Consider the following 26,497-nt stretch of genomic DNA (forward strand, 5'->3'; position numbering starts at 1 on the left):
TCAGAATCTTTTGTTGATTATGATGGCTACTCCATTTCTTCTAAGGGATTCCTGCCCACAGTAGTAGATATAATGGTCATCTGAGTTAAATTCACCCATTCCAGTCCATCTTAGTTTGCTGACTCCTAGAAGGTAGACATTTACTCTTGCCATCTCCTGTTTGACCATTTCCAATGTGCCTTGTTTCATGGATTTAACATTCCAGGTTCCTATGCAGTATCGCTCTTTACAGCATCAGACCTTGCTTCTATCACCAGCCACATCCACACCTGGGTATTGTTTTCGCTTTGGCTCCATCCCTTCATTCTTTCTGGAGTTATTTCTCCACTGATCTCCAGTAGGATATTGGGCACCTACTGACCTGGGGAGTTCATCTTTCAATATCCTATCTTTTTGATTTTTCATACTGTTTATGGGGTTCTCAAGGAAAGAATACTGAAGTGTTTTGCCATTACGTTCTCCAGTGGACCACATTCTGTTAGACCTCTCCAACATGACCCATCCATCTTGGGTGGCCCCACACAGCATGGCTAATGCAAAAGGAGGAGGTCAAGAAACACCTGGAGTAACAGGCAACTTTGACCTTGGAGTACAGAATGAAGCAGGGCAAAGGTGAACAGAGTTTAACCAAGAGAATGCACTGGTCATAGCAAACACGCACTTACAACACAAGAGAAGACTCTACACACGGACATCATCAAATGGTCAACACTGAAATCAGACTGATTATATTCTTTGCAGCCAAAGATGGAGAAGCTCTATACAGTCAGCAAAAACAAGACCAGAAGCTGACTGTGGCTCAGATCATGAACTCCTTATTGCCTATTTTAGACTGAAATTGAAGAAAGTAGGGAAAACCACTAGACCATTCAGGTATGACCTAATCAAATCCCTTATGATTATACAGCAGATGTGACAAATAGATTTGGTGGACTAGATCTGATAGAGTGCCTGATGAACTATGGACGGAGGTTCTTGACATTGTACAAGAGCCATGGATCAAGACCATTCCCAAGAAAAGGAAATGCAAAAAAGCAATGTGGCTGTCTGAGGAAGCCTTACAAATAGATGTGAAAAGACGAGAAGCAAAGGAGAAACGAAGAAAAGGAAAGATGAACCCATTTGAAAGCAAGGAGAGATAAGACGCCTTCCTCAGTGATCAGTGCAAAGAAATAGAGAAAAACAACAGAATGGGAAAGACTAGAGATCTTTTCAAGAAAATTAGAGATACCAAGGGAATACTTCATGCAAAGATGGGCTCAATAAAGGACAGAAATAGTATGGACCTAACAGAAGCAGAAGATATTAAGAACAGATGACAAGAATACACTGAAGAATTGTATGAAAAAGATCTTCATGACCCAGATAATCCCAATGGTGTGATCACTCACTTAGAGCCAGACATCCTGGAATGTGAAGTCAAGTGGGCCTTAGGAAGTATCACTACAAACAAAGCTAGTGGAGGAGATGGAATTCCAGTTGAGCTATTTCAAATCCTGAAAGATGAGGTTGTGAAAGTGCTGCACTCAATATGTCAGCAAATTTGGGAAACTCAGCAGTGGCCACAGGACTGGAAAAGGTCAGTTGTCATTCCAATCCCAAAGAAAGGCAATGCCAAAGAATGATCAAACTACCACACAATTGCACTCAGCTCACACACTAGTGAAGTAATGCTCAAAAATCTCCAAGCCAGGCTTCAGCAATACATGAACCATGAACTTTCAGATGTTCAAGCTGGTTTTAGAAAAGGCAGAAGAACCAGAGATCAAATTGCCAACATTTAGTGGATCATCGAAAAAGCAACAGAGTTCCAGAAAAACATCTATTTCTGCTTTATTGACTAGGCCAAAGCCTTTGACTGTGTAGATCACAATAAACTGTGGAAAATTCTACAAGAGATGTGAATAGCAGACCACCTGACCTGCCTCTTGAGAAACCTATATGCACGTCAGGAAGCAACAGTTAGAACTGGAGATGGAACAACAGACTGGTTCTAAATAGGAAAAGGAGTACGTCAAGGCTGTATACTGTCACCCTGCTTATTTAACTTAGATGCAGAGTACATTATGAGAAAGGCTGGGCTGGAAGAAGCACAAGCTAGAATCAAGACTCCCAGGAGAAATATCAATCACCTCAGATACGCAGATGACATCACCCTTGTGGCAGAAAGTGAAGAACTAAAAAGCCTCTTGATGAAGTGAAAGAGGAGAGTGAAAAAGTTGGCTTAAAGCTCAACATTCAGAAAACGAAGATCATGGCATCCGGTCCCATCACTTCATGGCAAATAGATGGGGAAACAGTGGAAACAGTGGCAGACTTTATTTTGGGGGGTTCCAAAATCACTGCAGATGGTAACTGCAGCCATTAAATTAAAAGATGCTTACTCCCTGTAAGTAAAGTTATGACCAACCTAGACAGCATATTGAACAGCAGAGACATTACTTTGCCAACAAAGGCCTGTCTAGTCAAGGCTATGGTTTTTCCAGTAGTCATGTATGGATGTGAGAGTCGTACTATAAAGAAAGCTGAGCCCTGAAGAATTGATGCATTTGAACTGTGGTGTTGGAGAAGACTCTTTAGAGTCCCTTGGAATGCAAGGAGATCCAACCAGTCCATCCTAAAGGAGATCGGTCCTGGGTGTTCATTGGAAGGACTGATGTTGAAGCTGAAGTTCCAATACTTTGGCCACCTGATACGAAGAGCTGACTCATTGGAAAAGACCCTGATGCTGGAAAAGATTGAAAGTAGGAGAAGGGGATGACAGAGGATGAGATGGTTGGATGTCATCACTGACTCAATGGACATGAGTTTGGGTAAACTCTCTGAGTTGGTGATGGACAGAGAGGCCTGGTGTGCTACAGTTCATTGGGTCACAGAGAGCTGGACACGGCTGAGCGATTGGACTGACTGACTGATAATGCTGTTCAGTGGAATTATTATTGTCACTGTCCAAACAAAGGATGTGCTGTCCGGAAACAATCCTTAGAAGTAGAATATTAATCATTGTGGACATACATAATAATAAACAATGGTACTATCTACAAGGTTTTATAGCTAATTCTATCATTATATAACTGGATATTTATTCTCCCGTGTAATATACTGTAATAATTGTGTTGCAACTTCCTGTGCAGTTATGTTCAAAAATGCACATTAGTCTTAATATTTTCCTTTAATTGTTTTTTTCCTTTGTAATCGGCTCTAGAGATATCAAAGACACAAGTAACCCTTCCCTTGGGTTTAAATAACACTACAAAAATGATTCATGAAAGAATTACTTCCTTTATCAGCTATTTTAAACTCCTCTCAACACAAATAAAAGCACTAAGATTTTCATTATGTGTAGAGGCAGAAAAACAAAGATGCACACAAACATTCTATAAAGAAAAAAATGATACCAAAAGCAGGGAATATTTTGCTAATTTTCAACATGTTTAGGTTTTAGCTTCAGTCCTACGAGATCCTCTGTATCATCCTAGCAGACAGGAAAACTACTGACCACACTTCTTCAAGAATAATTTTAAAGGTGTCAACAAGATCATAGATTTCATTAAAACAGGAACTATGTCACGTTTATATTCAGCTTTGCATATCACACAGAGGTTTTTACAGTTATTTGTACATAGCATACACATGCAATAGCTGTTTGGGGAGTGGCATTCCTTATACTGAGATTAATGTTTTAAAAATCATAGTTTTAACGATACCAATATTCATTAGAAAGTTCACTAAGTTTCAAATTATAACTACCAAGTTCAGTTACCAACTCTGTTGCTGAATACATTTAATACCTAAAAGAGATCTGAATTTTTTTTTATTATTTTAGACTAGAAATATTTATTCTTTCTACTCCACAAGTATAAATTTTGAATAAACAAAATAGAGCACGTGAAGGATGATAAACTCCTTGAAAAAAAAGTATGTTATAAAGTTGTTAACGATTAGACTAGAAAATAATGATATTAAGTCAAAAACTTTGCTACACCAACCAATACCCATAAGCAGTAGACAGACTGTTTTTAATGGAACTGAGTATACACTGGAATTTAAGTGAGTGGAGAAGTTACAGCTCAAGTGGACTCCTGCAAACCAAACTACAATCCACTGTACCAACAAATCCACAGAATTTCTCTTTTCCCTAGAAACAGCCCAGTTCTTACAGATCTTGTTCCAGGCTCATCAAATTTAATTACTTGTCCAGATTTTCAGAGTAGATGTGTCTAGAGAACCAGATGGTCTCTAATGTTGGCATTTAGCACATAACCTTAGAAGAATACTTCATAGCTAATTTTAGGCAATAGTTAATTAATTAAAATTACTTTAAAAGTCAATCCTCTAAGTCATAATTTACAAATAGGAATAAGCTAGAGGCAAAACACAAAATAAATATCCCTAGTAAAAATTAAGCCCTAGGAAACAGGAATCTGTAGTTAATTCATTGATGTATCCATTTTACCTACAATAGTACCTAAAGGAAGACAAATAAGTATTGAAGGAACTGAAGAAATGAATCATGATTTCAGTATATCCAATTTGTATTATTTGCCAATTCACAGAAAAACTATTAAAACACTGATGATAACTATGTCTGTATTTATATTCTTAGTTTAGCTTTTGGACTGCAGTAGTACACATAAATAAACTGGTGTAAAGGGTCATTTGAAATCAAATACAATTTTACTTTTCTTAGGAAACTATCACAGTTTGCTTTTTGTTTTTTTTTAATTTTTTAATACCACAAACATTTTGTATTGGAGTATAGCCAATTAATGTTGTGGCGATTTCAGGTGAACAGTGAAGTGACTTAGCCAGAGAGTTTGCTTTTTTAAAATCTATTTCAGATGTTTTCCAATTTAACTAAAAATAAAATAAGAAAATTGACATGGCAACCCACTCCAGTATTTCTTGTCTGGAGGATCCCATGGACAAAGGAGCCTGGTGGGATACTGTGCACAGGGTCGCAAAGAGTTAGACATAACTGAAAGGACTTAGCACACACAGCATATAGTTGTTTTTCACAGTAGGCTTCACAGTTGGGGTAAGTGATAAAGAACTCGCCTGCCAATACAGGAGACATAAGAGATGGGGATTAGACTGCTGAGTCACGAAGGTCCCCTGGAGTAGAAAATGGCAACCCACTGCAAGACAATGGAGTCTGGCTGATGCAGTCTACAGGGTTACAAAGAATTGGATATAACTGAAGTGACTTAGCATCCATACAGTTGTTTACAGTATTCCTTAATTATTATTGTTTTTTTTTTGGTAAGGTAAGTACTGATGTGCTCTCTTTCATCCCTGATTTTCTACTTCGAGTCTTTCCTCTGCTTTAGTTGATCAGTTGGTCTAAAGGTATGCTCATTTTGTTTGTGTTTTCAAAGAATTAACTATTGGTTTTGTTCATTTTCTCCCTTGCTTTTCCACTGTATAATTTACTTATTCTACCTGACGTTTTGCTTGCTTTTCACTTTAGTTTGTTATTTTTCTAAACTTTTAATATGGATAACTAAGTTATTGATTTGCTGTTTTTTCCTTTTTTCTATAGACATTTATACTTAAAAATTTGCCTCTGATTTCAAATTTATTTAAGGTATACCTGAGATCTCTTACTCCCAGTCACTTTATACAGGAGGTTCCTACCCAGCTGCTCGTAAGGACCTATTTCTTTCTGAACCAAAGTGATTCACCTTTTTTGCACAGGGTCTGGTCAAGAGTTAGCAAGATTTCTGGTATATGATAACGAAACAAAACTGTGTATGATTTTACAAAATACTGTTAATTATATATGCCAAAGAATGTTCAAATTACCATATAACTGCTCTCATTTCACATGCCAGAAAGATTATATTCAAAATCCTTCAAGCCAGGCTTCAGCAGTACATGAACCAAGAACTTCCAGATGTACAAGTTGGATTTAGAAAAGGCAGCAGAACCAGAGACTTAACTGTCAATATACGCTGGATCATAGAAAAATCAAGGGAATTCAAAAAACATCTATGTCTGCTTCGTTGAACTATGTTAAATCCTTTGATTGTGTGATCACAACAAACTGTGGAATATACTTAATGAGCTGGGAATACCAGAACACATTACCTGCCTCCTGAGAAACCTGTGTGCAGGTCAAGAAGCAACAGTTAGAACTGGACATGGAACAACACTGGTTCAAAATTGGGAAAGGAGTACATTGAGGCTTTATATTGTCCTCCTGCTTATTTAACTTTTATGCAGAGTACATCATGCAAAATGCCAGGGTGAATCAATCACAAGCTGGAATCAAGACTGCCTGGAGAAATATCAATAACCTCAGATATGGAGATGACACCACTTTAATGGCAGAAAGTGAAGAGGAACTAAAGAGCCTGTTGATGATGGTGAAAGAGGAGAGTGAAAAAGCTGGCTTAAAACTCAGCATCAAAAAATGAAGATTGTGTCATGAGGTCCTATCACATCATGGCAAATAGATGAGGAAACAATGGAAACAGTGACAGATTTTATTTTCTTGGGCCCCAAAATCACTGCACATGGTGACTGTGGCCATGAAATTAAAAGATGCTTGCTCCTTGGAAAAACAGCTACAATAAACCCAGACTGTATTAAAAAGCAGATACATCATTTTGGCGACAAAGGTTCCTAGAGTCAAAGCTATGTTTTTTCTAGTAGTCGTGTATGGATATGAGACTTGGACCACAAAAAAGGCTGAGCACCAAAGAATTGATGATTTCCAACTGTGGTGCCACAGAAAACTCTTCAAAGTCCCTTACACAGCAAGGAGATCAAACCAGTCAATCCTAAAGGAAATCAGCCCTGAATATTCATTGGAAGGACTGATGCTGAAGCTTGAATCTCCAATTCTTTGGCCACCTGATGTGAAGACCTGACTCAATGGAAAAGACCCTAATGCTGGAAAGATTGAGGGCAAGAGGAGAAGCGGTGACAGTGGATGGGATAGTTGGATGGCCTCACAGACTCAAAGGACACGAGTTTGAGCAATTCCCGGAAGATAGTGAAGGACAGGGAAGCAAGGCATGTTGTAGTTCATGGGGTTGCAAAGAGGTGAACACTACTTAGGGACTGAAACAACAACAACCGATATTCATATATACTTGGTTTGTACATTGGAAAGAAAAACTAATCAGGTAGTAAACAGAAAATCTTTAGTAAACTTTGCATGTTTTGGTATTGTTTTAGGAATGTTTTCTAATACCTGTTTCTTGGGTTGGGTTTGGCTTCCCAGGTGGCATAGTGGTAAAGAATCCCCCTGCCACTGCAGGAGATACAAGATATACAGGTTCGATCCCTGGGGCAGGAAGATGCCCTGCAGAAGGAAATTGCAACCCACTCCAGTATTCTTGCCTGGGAAATCCGATGGACAGAGGAGCCTGGTGGGCTGCCGTCCATGGGGTCACAAAGAATTGGACATGATGTAGCAACTGAACTTGTTGACTTAGCACAGTCAACTGCTTTACTGACTATGCCAACTGCTTTACTGACATAGTCACCTGCTTTATTGACTATGCCAAAGCCTTTGACTGTGTGGATCACAATCAACTGTGGAAAATTCTACCAGAGATGAGAATACCAGACCACCTGACCTGCCTCTTGAGAAACCTATATGCAGGTCAGGAAGCAACAGTTAGAACTGGACATGGAACAACAGACTGGTTCCAAATAGGAAAAGGAGTACGTCAAGGCTATATATTGTCACCCTGCTTATTTAACTTATATGCAGAGTACATCATGAGAAACGCTGGACTGGAAGAAACACAAGCTGGAATCAAGATTGCTGGGAGAAATATCAATCACCTCAGATATGCAGATGATACCACCCTTATGGCAGAAAGTGAAGAGAAACTCAAAAGCCTCTTTATGAAAGTGAAAGAGGAGAGTGAAAAAGTTGGCTTAAAGCTCAACATTCGGAAAACAAAGATCATGGCATCCGGTCCCATCACTTCATGGGAAGTAGATGGGAAAACAGTGGAAACAGTGTCAGACTTTATTTTGGGGGGCTCCAAAATCACTGCAGATGGTGACTGCAGCCATGAAATTAAAAGACGCTTACTCCTTGGAAGAAAAGTTATGACCAACCTAGATAGCATATTCAAAAGCAGAGACATTACTTTGCCAACAAAGGTCCGTCTAGTCCAGGCTATGGTTTTTCCAGTGGTCATGGATGGATGTGAGAGTTGGACTGTGAAGAAAGCTGAGCGCTGAAAAATTGATGCTTTTGAACTGTGGTGTTGGAGAAGTCTCTTGAGAGTCCCTTGGACTGCAAGGAGATCCAACCAGTCCATTCTGAAGATCAGTCCTGGGATTTCTTTGGAAGGAATGAGGCTGAAGCTGAAACTCCAGTACTTCGGCCACCTCATGCGAAGAGCTGACTCGTTGGAAAAGACTCTAATGCTGGGAGAGGTTAGGGGCAGGAGGAAAAGGGTACTACAGAGGAAGAGATGACTGCATGGCATCACTGACTCGGTGGACGTGAGTCTGAGTGAACTCTGGGAGATGGTGATGGACAGGGAGGCCTGGCGTGCTGCGATTCATTGGGTCGCAAAGAGTCGGACATCACTGAGTGACTGAACTGAACTGAACTAGCAACTGAACAATTATTTATTAAAGCTTCATTTATTCAACTAATATTTACTGAATGCATGCTTTATTCCAAACATTGTTCTAGGCACTGGGGATGCATACCCAACAAGACAGATAAGAGCCTGACTCTCCTCAATTCACATTGTAGATAAGGAAAGTGGGGAAGACAAAGAAGACTGCAAAAGTGAAAGTGAAAGTGAAGTCACTCAGTCATGTCCAACTCTTTGTGACCCCGTGGACTGTAGCCTACCAAGCTCCTCTGTCCATGGGATTCTCCAGGCAGGAATACTGGAGTGGGTTGCTATTTCCTTCTCCAGGGGATCTTCCCGACCCAGGGATCGAGCCTGGGTTTCCTGCATTGGAGGCAGACATTTTAACCTCTGAGCCTCCAGGGAAGCCCCAGAAGATTGCAAGGTAGACAATAAACAAACATTTCTGATGGTGTTACATGCTGTAAAGAAAATTGAAAAGGGCTAAAGGAACAGAATAATGGGGGAGAAACTTTTCAGAGGGGGGAAGTCAAGAGCTCTCTTAGGAAGTCACAAATGAGGAAGAAAAAAACTCAGTTTTATTTTGAATCTGAGGGAAGAACATTTCCAACAAAGAAAAATGTACAAAGTTTTATCATAGGAATAAAGGCTGATGAGTTGAAAAACTAGAAAAAAGGCCACTGTAGATCATACGAAACAGGGAATCCAACCGGATGCTAGAGTAGCACCAGACTTCCAGACAAAGGCAATCACATAGAACCATGGAAATGCATTTTATTTTTTACTCAAACAAGAAAGTTTCTGTAATCTGACCTACTTTCATTTTCTTCAGTGTTTCGAAGTACAAAAAACAGTCAAATGACATAAAACAAATTCATCAATAGACAATTTGTGAGAATGAAATATGTAGCACCAATTTTTGTCAGCTAAACACACACACACACACACATAAATACACCATGCATATACCACTTTTTATTCAGTATAATTAAGAGTAATGAAATTATCCTCTCTTGTAATGAAGGGGTTAATCCTAAAAAGAACAGTTGAATTATTTTCATGGTCTCTCAGAAAAGTGCCATATATATGCTACAAGTATATCTGCCAATTAACATCTGCCTGAACTTCATCTGGACACACTGTCTATTAGAATGAAGTTCTTCTATAATACTTACATTCTCCATTTTATACTGAATTAGACTGACAAGATAAGATTATGAAAATTAATATATAGTGTCCAAATGATGGCAGCTCACTAACATGTCTTAAAGTTCAATGACTCTTGGCTAATCAGATATCTTCTGCTAATGTTGGGATCTAAAATGTCAATCTATAGCTTTCTTGGCTTGTAGTTTGGGAAGAAAAACTGATACAGACACACATATTTTAAGGCCTCAGTGAGTTAGTAATTCAACTGTGGTACAGATGTAGTTGCATTAGAAGAGAAACATTAGGTTATCTCTGAAAACAATATTTAGACATTTTAGAAAATTTTGTTGGAATACAAAAAGAATTAATGTGATCAAAATCTATCACTGGTAAATGATTTAAACATACAAGGTAATAAGGACTAGGGAATATAACTCTCTTAAAGAAAAACTTGTATCTGAACTTAAGGCTTGGGTTTACCTAAAAAACCTGGATCTAAATCCGAGCTCAGGTTCATGGCCTGACTACCCAGGCAGGCAGAAGTTAAGCAACATCTAGAATCTTTAAGTTCAACCCTCAGGGAAAATGAAGGCGCATGCTTCTCAAGAGTGTCAACTCCAGATGTCTGAGGAGTTATAGTAATGGATTTGGTCATATTTATTTTTAGAAAGCAGGACAAAAACCAATTCCTAAAATTATGGATAAATGGATTAAAAAACAAATGACCGCAACCTTCCTTTTCCTTAACTTAAACAAAGAGCAGTGTCAAGGTCATAGAGAAGCTGGTGAAAATTTATCTTGTGACAGATCTCAAGCATTTGGAATTGCAGATCCTAAATTTTTCTAGTATTTGAAGTGCTGTGCAGTGGCACTATACTAATTCAAAAAGAAAAACGTTAAATTATGGGTGTAGATCCAAACATGGAAATTCAATACAGTCTAGCCATGCTATAAAATGCTCTGCGGGCTGTGAAAGCCAAAAAAAAAAAAAAAAAAAAAAATCTTTAGGACAGAAGAAATCATTCCTGTTGGCCCTGTTGTTAAGGGATTCTAGTAACATCAGAGTTGTTACCTCAAACACCACAAAAGTCTCCCAGTGAAAATTTCTTTTGTGCCATGGACAACACATTAAAATTAAGAAGTTTCTAAAATTAAGTTCAGCAGAGAGACGCTGCATGTCTGCCTTCCAGATACTTTAAACTTCTGAAAAGCTGCCATATGGACATGCCTCTCCCTCAGATGCCACAATATTATTTCTTGTGACTTGCATAAGAGCTACAGTTTCAGTTAAAGAAGAAAGAAAGGAAGGAATGAGAGAAAAGGAAAAAAAAAGAACTCTGACTAAAACCTCTCCAGAATCTTTCATAGGATTCAATGAAGTACCTAGTTATTAAACACTAAAGACATAACATTCCGTTTTCTGAAATATCAGACACCACAAGAAAAAGAAACCCATGTACATGTCAGGAATATTTGACTTAAATACACAATCATTAACCTTCCAAGGAGGCAGCATACTTGCTAAATAGAGTTCTGGATCAAGCTTTGAATGATCTGACTATATTCACAACTCCTTTTCTGGCTGTATGTGTTTGATCAGGGCACTGGGCTTCTCCATGTCTCAGATGTGTTATCTAATAAATAGGAAGAGTAATAGAGCTTAGTCTCTGCCAGTAATAAAGGAATTCTGTGAAATTCTGACTGCTAACTTAATTCTTTATGTTGATAAACTTTCAAAAGAGAATTGTTCAGCCTTCCACTGATTTTTGAAAACTAAACTCCTTATTTGCATGAAAAGGAAACTCAAGCTATTTGGATTCAAATTGTATCAACAATATTTTTTAAATTACCAGATTTAAGATAGTTAAAATAATTTCCCTCCAAATTAATAGCCATCCATTTACCAAATATAGATCTCAAAAATCAGAAAAGAACTTTTATTCACATTGAAAAGTTGAGTGAGATTAAAGGTTTCATCTAAATCAATTTATCAGAAGATACACTGACAAAGTGTATCTTGGGGAAGGAAATGGCAGCCCACTCCAGTACTCTTGCCAGGAAAATCCCATGGACAGAGAAGCCTAGTAAACTACAGTCTATGGGGTCTCAAAGAGTCAGACACAACTGAGCGACTTCACTTTCACTTTCACACTGACAAAGATGAAATTTTCCTTTATGTCTTCTTTTTGATCACAAAGAGAAGAATGTCGTAAACTTAGATGACAATTTAAGGTACTTTAACCTGGTTCTTTTCCAGTTAAGTGTTAACCATATATTCAGTTCAGTTCAGTTGCTCAGTCGTGTCTGATTCTTTGTGACACCCACGGACTGCAACACACCAGCCTTCCCTGTCCATCACCAAACTCCTGGAGCTTGTTCAAACTCCTATCCATCGAGTCATTGATGCCATCCAACCATCTCATCCTCTGATCATCCCCTTCTCCTCCTACCTTCATTATTTTCCAGCGTCACAGTCTTTTCCAATGAGTCGGTTCTTCGCATCAGGTGGCCAAAGTATTGGCGTTTCAACACCAAAACCATATATAACAGAAATGACATTGCACGGGGAGATGTGTAAACTATTTAAAATCCATAAGATTGGGCACCAAAAAATCAGAAGTGTCATCCCCAGCACTGGAGCAGGTGTCAGAGGTCCTTGCAGTGCTGATCTCTAGCTTGACTGGGAGGGATTAGGATGAAGCCTCAGGGAAGGGACAAAGTCATCAAAGTGTCTCAGAGGAATTGTTAATATACTAACTATAATGGAAGTATTTCACCATTAAAATATAAAGTAGTGATTTATTGATTATCGATTTATCAAAAGTTACTCAGTCATGTCTGATTCTTTGTGATCCCATGGACTATACAGTCATGGAATTCTCCAGGCCAGAATACTGGAGTGGGAAGCCTTTCCCTTCTCCAGGGGGTCTTCCCCATCCAGAGATCAAACCCAGGTCTCCTGCATTGCAGGAGGATTCTTTACCAGCTGAGCCACAAGGGAAGACCTTGCTGGCACCCAAATTAGGTTGTTACAATGAATTAACTACCAAGAAACTTGGTTACAAGAATATTCTGCTAAACTACCAAAACAGGATAACTTTTGAATTTGGTGCTTCTAACCATATGGATAAAATCAGACTCTATAAGTTTTATTTCTCAAATGGAATTCCTTTCTCACTGCTATAAAACAATTTGACAATCAATTTATTGCAAATCAGACATGACAATCTTTAGCAAATTATCTCATTTCTGGAAGCAATAAAGCCTAAAGAATAGATGGGAATTGATACTCTGACAGCAATGGGAGCAAAATTTAATTTTTACTATGCGTATTTCTGGGCTTCCCAGGTGGCGCTAGTGGTAAAGAATCCACCTGCCAATGCAGGAGACAGAGAGATACGGGTTCAATCACTGGATTGGGAAAATCTACTAGAGGAGGGTATGGAAATCCACTCCAGTACTCTTGCCTTGAGAAACCCATGGACAGAGGAGTCAGGCAGCTACAGTCCATAGGGTCACAAAAAGAGTTGGACCAAATGAGGTAACTTAGCGCACACACACACACACACACACACACACTTTCATATCTTTTAAGTTTTGTATTGTATGCATGATTCGTTGGTAAAGAAATAAGATACTTTGAAGACAACAGGGCAAATCATTTACTTCCTAATAATTTTAATTTATTCTTGATTGTTATTCAGTTGCTCACTCGGGTCCGACTCTTTGTGACCCCATGCACTGCAGCATGCCAGGCTTCCTGTCCTTCACCATCTCCTGGAGTTTGCTCAAACTTATGTCCATCTGAACAACTCATCCTCGTTGTTCTCCTCTCCTCCTGCCTTCAATCTAATGAGTTGGCTCTTTACATCAGGTGGCCAAAGTATAAGAGCTTCAAGCTTCCGCATCAGTCCTTCCAATGAATATTCAGGGTTGATTTCCTTTAGGATTGACTGGTTTGATCTCCTACACCACAGTTCAAAAGTATCAATTATTTGGCACACAGCTTTCTTTATGATCCAACTCTCACATCCATTCAAGACTACTGGAAAAACCCATAGCTTAGACTCCATGGAATCTGTTAACAGGCAAAGTGATGTCTCTGCTTTTTAATACACCACCTAGGTTTGTCATAGAGTTTCTTCCAAGGAGCAAGTGTCTTTTAATTTCATGGCTGCAGTCACCATCTGCATTGATTTTGGAGCCCAAGAAAATAAAAGTCTGTCACCATTTCCATTGTTCCCCCATCTATTTGCCATGAGGAGATGGAACCAGATGCCATTATCTTAGGTTTTCTTTTTTTTTCGTAGCTAAAATGTTTACTTTCTTTTTCAATTGATTTTATTGAAATATAGAGACCTGGGTTCGATCCCTGGGTCGGAAAGATCCCCTGGAGAAGGAAATGGTAACCCACTCCAGTATTCTTGCCTGGAGAATCCCATGGACGGAGAAGCCTGGTAGGCCGCAGTCCACGGGGTCGCAAAGAGTCGGACACGACTGAGTGACTTCACTCACTATAGTTGATTTACAATGTTGTGTTAATTTCTGCTGTGCAGCAAAGTGATTCAGTCACATAGATGTATACATTCTTTCTCATATTCTTTTCCATTATAGTTCATTACAGGATATTGAATATAGAACGCTATGATATACAGTTTGAGAATATTTATTCTTTTTTTTCTTTTCTATAATCATTTTATTTCCTATTTAAAATTTGTTTTTAATATAAATTTATTTATTTTCACTGGAGGCTAATTACTTTACAAAAATATGGGATGTGTCATGAATTTTTGTGTCATCCTTGCTTAGGGGCCATGCTAATCTTCTCTGTATCATTCCAATTTTAGTATATGGAGAAGGAAATGGCAACCCACTCCAGTAGTCTTGCCTGGAAAACCGCATGGACAGAGCCTGGTAGGTTGCAGTCCATGGGGTCGCTAAGAGTCAGACATGACTGAGCGACTTCACTTTCACTTTTCACTTTCATGCACTGGAGAAGGAAATGGCAACCCACTCCAGCGTTCTTGCCTGGAGAATCCCCGGGATGGGGGAGTCTGGTGGGCTGCCATCTATGGGGTCGCACAGAGTCGGACACGACTGAAGCGACTTAGCAGTAGCAGTAGCAGCAGCTGCCGAAGCAAGCACTATCTTAGTTTTTCAATGTTGAGTTTTAAGCCAGCTCGTTCATTCTCCTCCTTCACCTTCATCAAGGGGTTATTTAGTTCCTCTCGGCTTTTGGCATAAGGGTGGTGTTATCTGCATATCTGAGGTTATTGATTATTCTTCTGATAATCCTGATTCCAGCTTGTGCTTCATCCATCCCAGCATTGTGTATGTTGTACTCATTTCGCATGATGGATGAAGTCTGTTGTTCGACCCAGGGATTGAACCTGTGTCTCTCATTCTCCTGCACTGGCAAGCAGGTTCTTAACCACTAGCACCACCCATGTGTATATATATATATTTATATATATGTATCTAGGGATACAGTGAAGTTGCTCAGTCGTGTCCGACTCTTTGCGACCACATGGACTGTAGCCTACCAGGCTCCTCTGTCTATGGGATTTTCCAGGCAACAGTCCTGGAGTGGATTGCCATTTCCTTCTCCAGGGGACCTTCCCAACCCAGGGATCGAAGCCGGGTCTCCCACATTGTAGACAGACGCTTTACCGTCATATATATGTATATATGTATCAGTTCAGTTCAGTCGCGCAGTCGTGTCCGACTCTTTGCGACCCCATGAATAGCAGCACACCAGGCCTCCCTGTCCATCACCAACTCGTGGAGTTCACTCAGACCCATGTCCATAAAGTTAGTGATGCCATCCAGCCATCTCATCCTCTGTCGTCCCCTTCACTTCCTGGCCCCAATCCCTCCCAGCATCAGAGTCTTTTCCAATGAGTAAACTCTTCGCATGAGGTGGCCAAAGTACTGGAATTTCAGCTTCAGCATCATCCCTTCCAAAGAAATCCCAGGGCTGATCTCCTTCAGAATGGATTGTTTGGATCTCCTTGCAGTCCAAGGGACTTTCAAGTCCTCTCCAACACCACAGTTCAAAAGCATCAATTCTTTGGCAATTCTTTGGCGCTCAGCCTTCTTCACAGTTCAGCTCTCACATCCATACATGACCACAGGAAAAACCATAGCCTTGACTAGACGGACCTTTGTTGGCAAAGTAATGTCTCTACTTTTCAATATGCTGTCTCGGTTGGTCCTAACTTTTCTTCCAAAGGAGTAAGCGTCTTTTAATTTCATGGCTGCAGTCACCATCTGCAGTGATTTTGGAGCCCCCCAACATAAAGTCTGACACTGTTTCCACTGTTTCCCCATCTACTTCCCATGAAGTGATGGGACCAGATGCCATGATCTTCGTTTTCTGAATGTTGAGCTTTAAGCCAACTTTTTCACTCTCCACTTTCACTTTCGTCAAGAGGCTTTTTAGTTTCTCTTCACTTTTTGCCTATGTTTATATATATTTATACAAATTTATACATTTATATACATTTATATATCTATATCCATATAGATATATAAGCTATATATATATGTTATAGATATACATATATCTGTATATATAAAATTACATAAAGCATACATATATGTATGTATATATATATATATGATATATAAAATTTCCCAAAAGCTAATTAACTAAAACTTAACAGATAAAATCAAAACCAGACGTGTATTCTGATACTTGGTTGCACACTAATGGTTTATAGTTCAGATTAAAGCATAAAGTTAACCAGTCCTCTTTTATTAATTTTCAAGCAGGCAAGAAATTAGAAAAAAATCTTAAAGGTAGTTTTATATATATATATCTTCATTTGGACTTATAAGAATAATTTTAACCAGTTTATCTTTTCTGCCTTTAAGAACTATGGTATGTAATTATCCACTAACTGGATTATTAGTTTCCAATAAAAATAAATCTATAACACATCAATTACATCTCTTCTAAAGTCTAATAAACATGACAATAAACTGATAATTCAGTTCACTACAATAACGGAAGATTAAAAATCACATAACTGATACATAACATTGACTAGAATAGTTACAGAAATTATATTCTTCAGATACTACTATAAACTCACTCTTTCAGCATTCCTACTAAATGTAGAAACCTCCTGAATAACATTGTTAAACAGAAGGTTTATTTCAACTCTATAAGAACAAAACAGACCCAGCCTCATTCAACACAGAAAGAAAATATTATTATGGATAAAAGGTACTTATGATAGACCAGCTTGAGTTTTCATGATAATAAGCAGGAGTCTGTAATTAATTAACAATGGACAGGAATCACAATTTTCAAGTCTCATTAAGATTAGTCACAAATATTAACCTGATGTGATATTAAAAAATGACATTTAAATTTAATTTTGGAAGGTAAGCCAAAAATAACTAATGGAAAAAGGCAGGTCTTACATGTCTTAAGACACAACTAAACAAAACCTATTCATTAATTTTTTTGTTAATCTTTGGAGTTATTTTTCAAAGACTTCTCTGCAGCAAAAATTTGAAATTTATATCCTCAATACAGAATGGAGTCTTTTTCTTCATTCCTTTGACTATCAGGCTGAAAATCCAGTCACAATATAAAGGAAAGCCTTAAATCTATATTAGAACAACTTTTCTTGCAATGTTTCCAATGCCTTTTGGTTTTGGCCTGGCTGGAAAACCACAAGAATAGCCTTGCATGCAAGATTCTGGCTTAGCCCAGAAAACTCAGAGGCACATAAGAACAGTTCTTAACTACCAAACCTTTCTCAATCCTCTGCTGAGGTTAAGTTTGATGGGAGGGATAAGAATGGACAAGCCAAGTTGTGAGTTCCAAACCAATCACTAGTATCTAGCATGCTGTTAGGCCAAACGCTATTGGCAACAGCAAGCATCTTTATTTGTCCAGGAAAAATCTGATCATATGATAAAAGCTGGAATTTATGAGGATCCTTGTTCAATCAAATAACTAAAACTATAAATTTATTTCATATCTTTGGGTTAACAAAAAGGTGTAATTTTTTTAAAAAAAGATACATAACACATTTCACATATCTTCATTTTTACTTATCCCCTCTTTACAGAAAAAGTTAGCAATCTCTAATCAAGGGAAAACATCAAAAGAAAAGAAAATGTCATTTCCTCCTCCTTGGAGCAGAACTTTATACAATAAAAGTAATTCTACACCCTGGGAAAAACTGGTCTCCAAAATGTATTATGTTCTCCCTTATAAAACAGTACAAACAACTCAAGAGTTCAAATAAAATACTAGCAAGTAGATGCTTTTGAAAAATGGAATATAGCAGGCATGTGATATTCTAAGCTGACATCTGACATATGTTACACTGCTGAAATTCAAAGCAGTCCACAGCAAAAGAGACTTAAGGCAACTAACCTTTGAGAAACGCACAATGAACCAATAGTCTCAATAAAACTAATGTTGATCAAATGGGAAATAAAGAATTTTACTCAAGATAATTTCAGAACAATTTAAGTTTATGTAGCAATTCTGCACCATCTTTCACTCTGAATAGCAGAGAATGTGTATGTCTGATAAGCAAAAACTCTAGTGTATCTAGTTCAATACTCTGGTACTTAAACATAAGAAAAAAAAATCAGTAAATTCTCTTCATAAAATGTACTGAGACTTTAAAAAAGAATCAGCTAATTCCTTGTCTGCTCATTTAAATGAGTAAAATATTTATAAGCACTAATCATGTGTCTAGCACTCAGTGGCTTTTGGCATCTGGGATGTAATAAACGAAGTTAAAGATCATCAATTCAGACAAGCATTCAGAAACAAAGACTAAAAAATGAGTATATGTCTATATGTCTAATCTGGTGGAAATATCTTGATATGTAAATAAACATAAATAAGCCTGAGTTTTTTAAATGTACTCAACTTGGCTGAAAGCATGCACGCAAAACACAAGGGTTAGAATAGAAAGCTCTAAAGTTTCAGAAGAGGCTATAAAAACTTCTAGTTTGAAAATGAATGTGATGACCAGGAACTAAGTTTCATATCACCAAAAAACTGATACAGAAAATGTTTAGGTTAGGTACCCATGAGGGGGCCAAGAAACATGTAATAGACCTTAAATCACTACAGTTATAATTTATTGGTGTTTGCAATAAATATTAAACCAAAATGCATTTTCTTTTTTGCATTTTTTGGGCTAACTTTCCAGTCACCATTTTGACTCATCTATCAACTATATCAAATTCAATGTTTCAACACTTCTATCTCCTATGATTTGAAAAATGTCTAAATCCCTTAAGTTTAAACAACAAAACAGCTGAGTGTAAGTCAATTTGAAAAATAAACAAGTTGAGTCCGAACAAAGAAAATAACTAACTTGCAAATACAACTTCAGGATGAAATAAATTCTGAATACTAGAGTTTCAAAAGGAAAAGCACTTTTTTCTAACTAATCTATCTTAAAGCAAACACCACATTAAAAAGAAAGAAAGAAAGGAGGTAGTCTTTTGTCATTGCCTTGAACAAGAAGATTCAGTATACAGTAGTAAAACAAAACTATTAATCAAAAAAATCCTGTGTTATCTTATACATGTCAATTTGGGATCATCAATGAACCAGACTTAAAGTAAAATAAAATAAAATAGAAACAACATGCTAAACTTAATTTTTTGAGTACTTTCCACTCACTGTTAGAGCATGTGAGCAAAAGTTCTAGCTTTGAAGTTTAACACATTGAGTCAACTAGAACTTTCTTTGGAAAATTCTTTCCAAAAGTCATTTTGGATAAAAAAGAAAATTAACTTTAAGAATGTATTAACATCTAAAATAGTTTTACCTCAAGCACTTACATACAGTATATTAACTGAATAAATGTATACAGAGATAGTTAAAAAAAAAAAAGAAAACAAGAACCAAACATATCTGTGCAAGAAATGAGAGATCACAAGATACTTTCTCTTTAAAATTCAGGGCATCACATGCCTTAAATTAAAGAACTACATTTGTTTTAGCAAATACGCCTGTATTTTTTCTATATGATTTTCTTTGACAGTCCCTCTGTGCTATTATACCAATACTCCACTGTAAAGAAATTTTTTCTTGCTCTGATCACTTATCCTACATAAAGGAAAATAAGACATAAGTTTAAAAAAATCTTTGGAGAAGGAAATGGCAACCCACTCCAGAACTCTCGCCTGGAAAATCCCATAGACAGAGGAGCCTGGTAGCTACAGTCCATGGGGTCACAAAGAGTCGGACATGACTGAACGACTTCACTTTAACTTTTCACTTAAAAAATCTTAATGTGGAATAAATCTAGTTCCTTAGTTACAGCTAAAACTTTTGCTTCTTTTGTAACTTTCAAAAACAGAAAGTGGTCCATTCAACTGTCATTTAAATCTGTCAGAATATCTCTCATTTTCTCATAAGGAAAAATTTCATAGTGATTTCAATTTAAACATGCACACAGACACACAAACCCACCCACACACAATCTTGACAGGCTCAATTCAGATAATAAGAATGAGGAAAACAGCAATAAATAGGATACAATGATAGGCAAATAAACATGAAGGGATAAGCTGATGGTTAACAACCTCCTTGGGGTAGCAGAATGACTTCTAAAACTTCAAAGAAAATACAGATGCCCAAATCCCACCTATGTGAATTGATTTTAAATTTCCAGGGAATAAAATTAGTATGATTTCTTAAAAGCAACCCAAGTAATTTATTATGTCCTGCAAAAAGTGCAGGTTAAGATACCCTAATCAATGACAACAGATGAGTGCATCACAAGCAAAATAGCAGCCCAGTAATACAACTACACATTACCTTAATAAAAAAAGGTGCTCTACATCATGGATGTGTCCCAGGTGGCACTAGTGGTAAAGAACTCCCCTGCCAATGCAGGAGACTTCAGAGAGACAGGTTTGATCTGGGTCAGAAAGATCCCCTGGAGGAGGGCATGGAAACCCACTCCAATGATTTTGCTTGGAGAACCCCATGGACAAAGAAGTCTAGCGGGCTATATAGTCCATGGGATAACAGAGTCAGACACAACTGAAGTGATTTGGCATGCACACATATCATGCATAGTAATACTTGATAGAGAAAACTACAGATATAAAGAATTGTGAAGTCTGAGCTAGTGTATATAGTAGCAAATGACAATTTGAAGAAAAAAGCCCAGTTAAACAAGTAAAGGAAAATTCTTGTTCCTTGTAGTAAACAATCTTAGATGTGGCATGCTCCTATGGCAAGCCTCCCAAGATCTACATTTATTTTACTGTTGTTAATTATCAGGATAAAAGATTTTTAAATCATGACATGAAAGAAACAAAATAAATACAATGAAGAGAATATTATAGGAAAAGTTGGCATATGTAGCGCATTAAGTTAGTGTTAGCGTTGTTTTCTTCTGCACTTTAGCAGAATTACACATGGCCTTTCATTCATCATGGACTTCCCTGGTGGCTCAGATGGATGGTAAAGTGTCTGCCTACAACGCGGGAGACCAAGGTTTGATCCCTGGGTTGGGAAGATCCTCTGGAGAAGGAAATGGCAATCCACTCCAGTACTCTTGCCTGGAAAATCCCATGGACAGAGGAGCTTGGTAGGCTACAGTCCATGGGGTCGCAAAGAGTCAGACACAACTGAGTGACTTCACTATCTTTCTTTCACTCATCAGTCTGAAGCAAGCTATTTACTTTCTTCATTTTAATTAATTATTTTATTTGGAGAATAATAACTTTACTTTCTAAAATGAATAAAAGAACAATGACTTTTTAGCAGAAGCCCAGGAATATGAAGGGCTGGACCATGATCGCTTTCTCTTAAATAGACATTTCTAAAACAGACTGAAAGAAGCACCCGCACTGTATGAGAAGTAAGCTAATTAATAGTCAGCTGTAAGATAAGGACAAGCCATCAAAATTGCTATACTAGAAAACTGATATATTGAATATTATAAAAACTAAACTGCAAAAATTTACTGACAGCATCATCATCATTGTTTTTGTTGCTCAGTTGCTAAGTCACATCCAACTCTTTGGGACCCCATGGACTGCAGCATACCAGGATCCTCTGCCCACCAAAATCTCCTGGAATTTGCTCAAATTCATGTCCACTATTCATGTCCAGTGATATTATTAGCCATGATCAACATTCATTATCTCACTGGGTCCTCACAATACTTCTCTTAATAGGTTCTATGTTTTATTCCCTCATATACTTATAGGGAAATTAAAATTCATATATAATAAATTGCCAGAGGTGACACTGTTAGTAAGTACCAGAGCTATGGCTTAGATCAGGTTTATCTGACTAAATCAATCAGCTCTACTAGTAGAAATTCTTAGCAGTCCTAAAGGGGAAATTTTTGCAGAGATGCAAATTCCTTCAGGAATTTAGAAAATACAAATGTATGAATTATGATATATCATTATTAAAGGCAGCAAAAGATTAAGGATATTAGTACATAATACATAATATTAGGGGCTTCCCCTGAAGCTCAGCAGTAAAGAATCTTCCTGCAATGCAGGAGACAAGTGGAACACATCACATAAAGGAAAAAAAAAGTAATTTTTCAACAGAGATGTAGCACTGGATAATATCCTGCAGCCTTTCATGATTTTAAAAAAACAACCAACTACAAATAAAAATGAAATTTCCTCAACCTAATAAAGAAGAAGTTAGAAGTTAGAAGTTAAGTCACTCAGTCGTGTCCAACTCTTTGCGACCCCATGGACGGTAGCCCACCAGGCTCCTCCGTCCATGGGATTCTCCAGGAAAGAATACTAGAGTGGGTTAAAGGCCATCTATAAAAATCTCACTGATAACATCATACTTAATGGTTAATCAATATATACATATATATTTTGCAGCTCTTATTAATATTATATTGGAAGTCTACCTGGGAAATTAGGTAAGAAAAAAGAAATGAAAAGCATCCAGATTAAAAAAGAGGACACAATCTCTAGCTGCAGATGGCATGGTATTATATATAGAAAATCTTGCAAAATCTAAACAACTATTAGAACTAATGACCATGTATAAGAACAACATGCAAAAACATGGCAGCACTGAACAATCTAAACATGAAATTAGGAAAAACAATTCAATTTAGAACATTGTCAAAAAGAATAAAAGAATATTGAAAACTGTAAAACACTGTTGAAAGCAATTAAAGAATATAAACATAAAGCCATTTTATGACTATGGATCAGAAAACTTAATGCAGTTAAAATGGCAATACTCCCTAAATTGATCTACATATTCAATGAAAACACAATTAAAATCCAACTTGGACTTTTAAAATTTACATACTGATTCTAAAATTAATATAAAAATGAAAGTGACCCCACCCCAATGGGGCTTCCCTGGTAGCTCAGATGGTAAAGCACCTGCTTGCAATGCAGGAGACCTGAGTTTGATCCTTGGGTCAGGAAGATCCGTGGAGAAGGAAAATGGCAACCCACTCCAGTATCCTTGCCTGGTAAATCCCATAGACAGAGGAGTCTGGCAGGCTACGGTCCATGGGGTCACAAAGAGTCCGACATGACTGAGCAACTAACCGACATGACTGAGCAACTAACACATACACCACCCCAATGAGGATGAGAAAGGGCACCTCATTACAAACTGATAAAAGGTCAAATCTAGGCCCCCTTAACCAGCCTTTGTGGGCAGGGCTTGGAGTCGGGCTACAGTTTGCTGGTGTTTGGTGGAATTAGAATGGTTATTATCTAAAGCAAGTGGAAGCTTTCCTGGTCTTCTGGATAGAAAGAGTAGGTTTTTCTTGGGGTCTATCATCTGACCTCATTGATATTTCTGGGTTGATTACTTCTCCAGTACCTTGTCTGGGGCAAATGAGGCAAAAAGAGAAGTAAAATAAAATAATTAGGACATGAACTTCTCATGCATGAATTCATGATGGAAAAAAACAAAATTGTTTTCTTGTTCCATAACGGGCCACAAATCATTAACATTTACATTACAAAGACAACTAACCAACCAAGAAAACATTGACATTTTTCCTATCTAAATTACTTTAGTTTTTCCATAGTACTATGAAGTTGTATCATTCTAAGACCCTTTGGTTTCTAAAATTTTATACAATAATTAATTATCAGATATATCTTTTGTAAAAATACTGAGGTATCTTTGTGCAAAATGTGAAGCTCACCAATAAATCAATACAGAAGGCTATATAAAATGTATTTACACTGAAGTTCCATGCTATAAGAGAATTTATATACTTTATGTATTACTGACTATAAGTATACTATGATAAATTAAATATAACTTTGTAGGATACTTGATTTGATACCTAATCCTTTTAAGCAAACTGAAATAAATGCATAATGCCTGAAACTTCTAAATTCTTTTTCTAAATAAGCATCCCGTAATGATATGAGACAAAGTGGTGAAATGAGTGGCTCTCAACTAATTTTCTTTAAAATATAATTTACAAAATATATTTGCAAAGTTGTCACATATGCTTTTAAATTCATTATTTGCCAGTGTTGAAAGTAATACACTATAAACATATTTTTAGCAAAGGAAATATGTAGAGCCAGAACCAAAAAAATTTTAAATATAAAATACTAAGTTTTTCAGAACAACACAACAATGTAAGTACTTTCACAACATTTAATTTAGAATTCATAAATATAAATAAGTAAAACATAAATTCATCCAAAAATACATCATATAATATCCAGGAGAATTATGTAAATTCCATTATTTTAATTCTTCCCATCCTTAGCCTTAGGACAAAAGAGAAGATGGTTCAAAATAGATCCTATACACTTTCCTTCAACTCAATAACTATAAAGCTGGTTTATATTAGTAGAACGAAAAATTCCCAACATTATAAAGAAAAGAGCCAATAGTCACAGCTATAAAAAGCAGACATTTTAAAACAGCCTTCTCAAGTATGGCACAAGTTTCTGTATTGGGTGTGGTCATAAAAATGACCTTCCAGGTCCCAAGACCTATCATCTACCAGACTATTTTAATACCTTCAATTTTTTTTAAAGTGTCTTTCACTTAAAATCTAGATCTATTTCTTTTACTACTTTTATTCAAATGACTTGTTATGGGAAGCTTTTTGACATTAAACGGTCAGCTAATTAAAATGAAATGAACTTCTATCTTGTCTAGGGATGAAGTTGAATCAACAAATAATGTCTACATTCCACATATGATAGAAGGGTTTTTTTAAAGTTATTATAATAATTAACAATAAAAAATAAACTAATGCCTAATTATACAGGTAGAATTAAGCCACTTATGGTGCATGTATATATACATATATACGTGTGTGCATGTGTATAAATATAGAATGTAGTAGCATAGAACAATGACAAAAATTGGATGTTTATATATACTGACATGAAAATATATAATGCCATGTAAGTATAGCAAGAAACAAAAGAATAGATTGAGTAGAACAACATATTTTTAAAAGCGAATCAAAATTATATAGCAGCATGACATGAGCAAATATGTGTGTGTATGTATTTAAAGAGAAATCTCTAGAAGGATGGACATCAAACCATTCACATGTGATTGGTTTAAAGAAAAACCAATCTGATATCTGATAGACTCTCAAATAACACATATGACAGACTCTCAAATAACTACCTTATATTCATCCACAATAATGCTGAGGGCTTCATGACCCGCTTTCCTCATATCTTCCAATTCTTGTTTATGCTTTTCCTGAAAGAAAATAAGAAACTAAGCTATGATTTGTTGTTGTTGTTGTTGTTTACAAAATAACACACCACTGACTTTTGCATTTATAAGTGATGTGAGTGATTTGTGGCACACCAATGTTGCAGCTGAAAACAAAGAAAAACCCATTCAAAAAAACTTTCTGTTTAAAAGCATTCTGAAGATAGCAATGAGAGATTAAAGGGAAACCATAACTGGAAAAGGAAAACCATGCTCACAGGTAAGATAACCCAAGGCAATGGTGTTATCCCTTGAGACATCTGGCAATTGTGGACCTGGATCTAGAGACAGGAGGCCCTGTGTCATCCAAAAAGCTAGGACCTTTTTTTTTTTCATTACTTCTCCAGTAATACACACATGTCAATAGGTCAATATGTAACAAAATTTGAGAATTACTAGATTAAGGAGAACAAACCCTCATTCTACCTTCCGAGGAAAGGAGAAGCTGAACTCTGTTTGGAGAATGTTAACATCCTACAGAACCTTTCCAATTTCTCAAACACAATGTAAAGGTTTCAATGCAAAATTATCAGAAATGATAACAGATGAGACCAAAGAAACATAAAATAGAAAAGACAAAAGAAATAGACCCATGGGTGATTCAGATATTAGTTATCAAAAAGTTTACAATATTTATGAATAAATATACACAAGAAAATAGAGAAGTGGGGAAAGTGGATAGTACAGAGAATTTCTTCAGAGAATTGGAATTCATAAAACAAATTCTACAGCTCAACGCAATAAATGAGGTAAAGAATAGGTAAAACAGCAGAAAGCAGGATTAGAGGACCAAAAGATGGTGGGGGAAAACCTACAGCAAAAGAGAAATAAATGACTGAAAGTATATTAAAAAAAAAAACCTTTAAAAAGACAAGAGACAAAATAAGAAGACAAATATTTATGTAAAACAATTGTTAAAAAAATTATCCAAAGAAAAAAGAATAAATAAAATCTAGCAAGATGGGAACAATAAAGTGATGAAAATAAAAAACAAAAATTTCTAATATTACTCATGATTTCAAAATATTATACAACCAATAGATTTTTCTAA

At 36.8% G+C, this 26,497-nt stretch overlaps 1 protein-coding gene and 1 non-coding gene across 2 annotated transcripts in view; both read right to left on the reverse strand.

The window, feature by feature from the left end:
- CCDC91 (coiled-coil domain containing 91) overlaps positions 1 to 26,497 on the reverse strand; it is a 416,515-nt gene that overhangs the window by 167,204 nt on the left and 222,814 nt on the right. The window contains exon 7 of the mRNA XM_052640421.1: positions 25,354 to 25,431. Coding sequence (XP_052496381.1) covers positions 25,354 to 25,431 — 78 coding nt within the window. The remainder of the gene's footprint in view (positions 1 to 25,353; positions 25,432 to 26,497) is intronic.
- LOC128049084 (U6 spliceosomal RNA) lies at positions 14,490 to 14,596 on the reverse strand. Its single transcript, XR_008199456.1, has one exon. It is a non-coding gene; the product is annotated as a U6 spliceosomal RNA (small nuclear RNA).

This window comes from Budorcas taxicolor, chromosome 5 (assembly GCF_023091745.1).
Source record: "Budorcas taxicolor isolate Tak-1 chromosome 5, Takin1.1, whole genome shotgun sequence".
NCBI classification, from domain to species: domain Eukaryota; kingdom Metazoa; phylum Chordata; class Mammalia; order Artiodactyla; family Bovidae; genus Budorcas; species Budorcas taxicolor.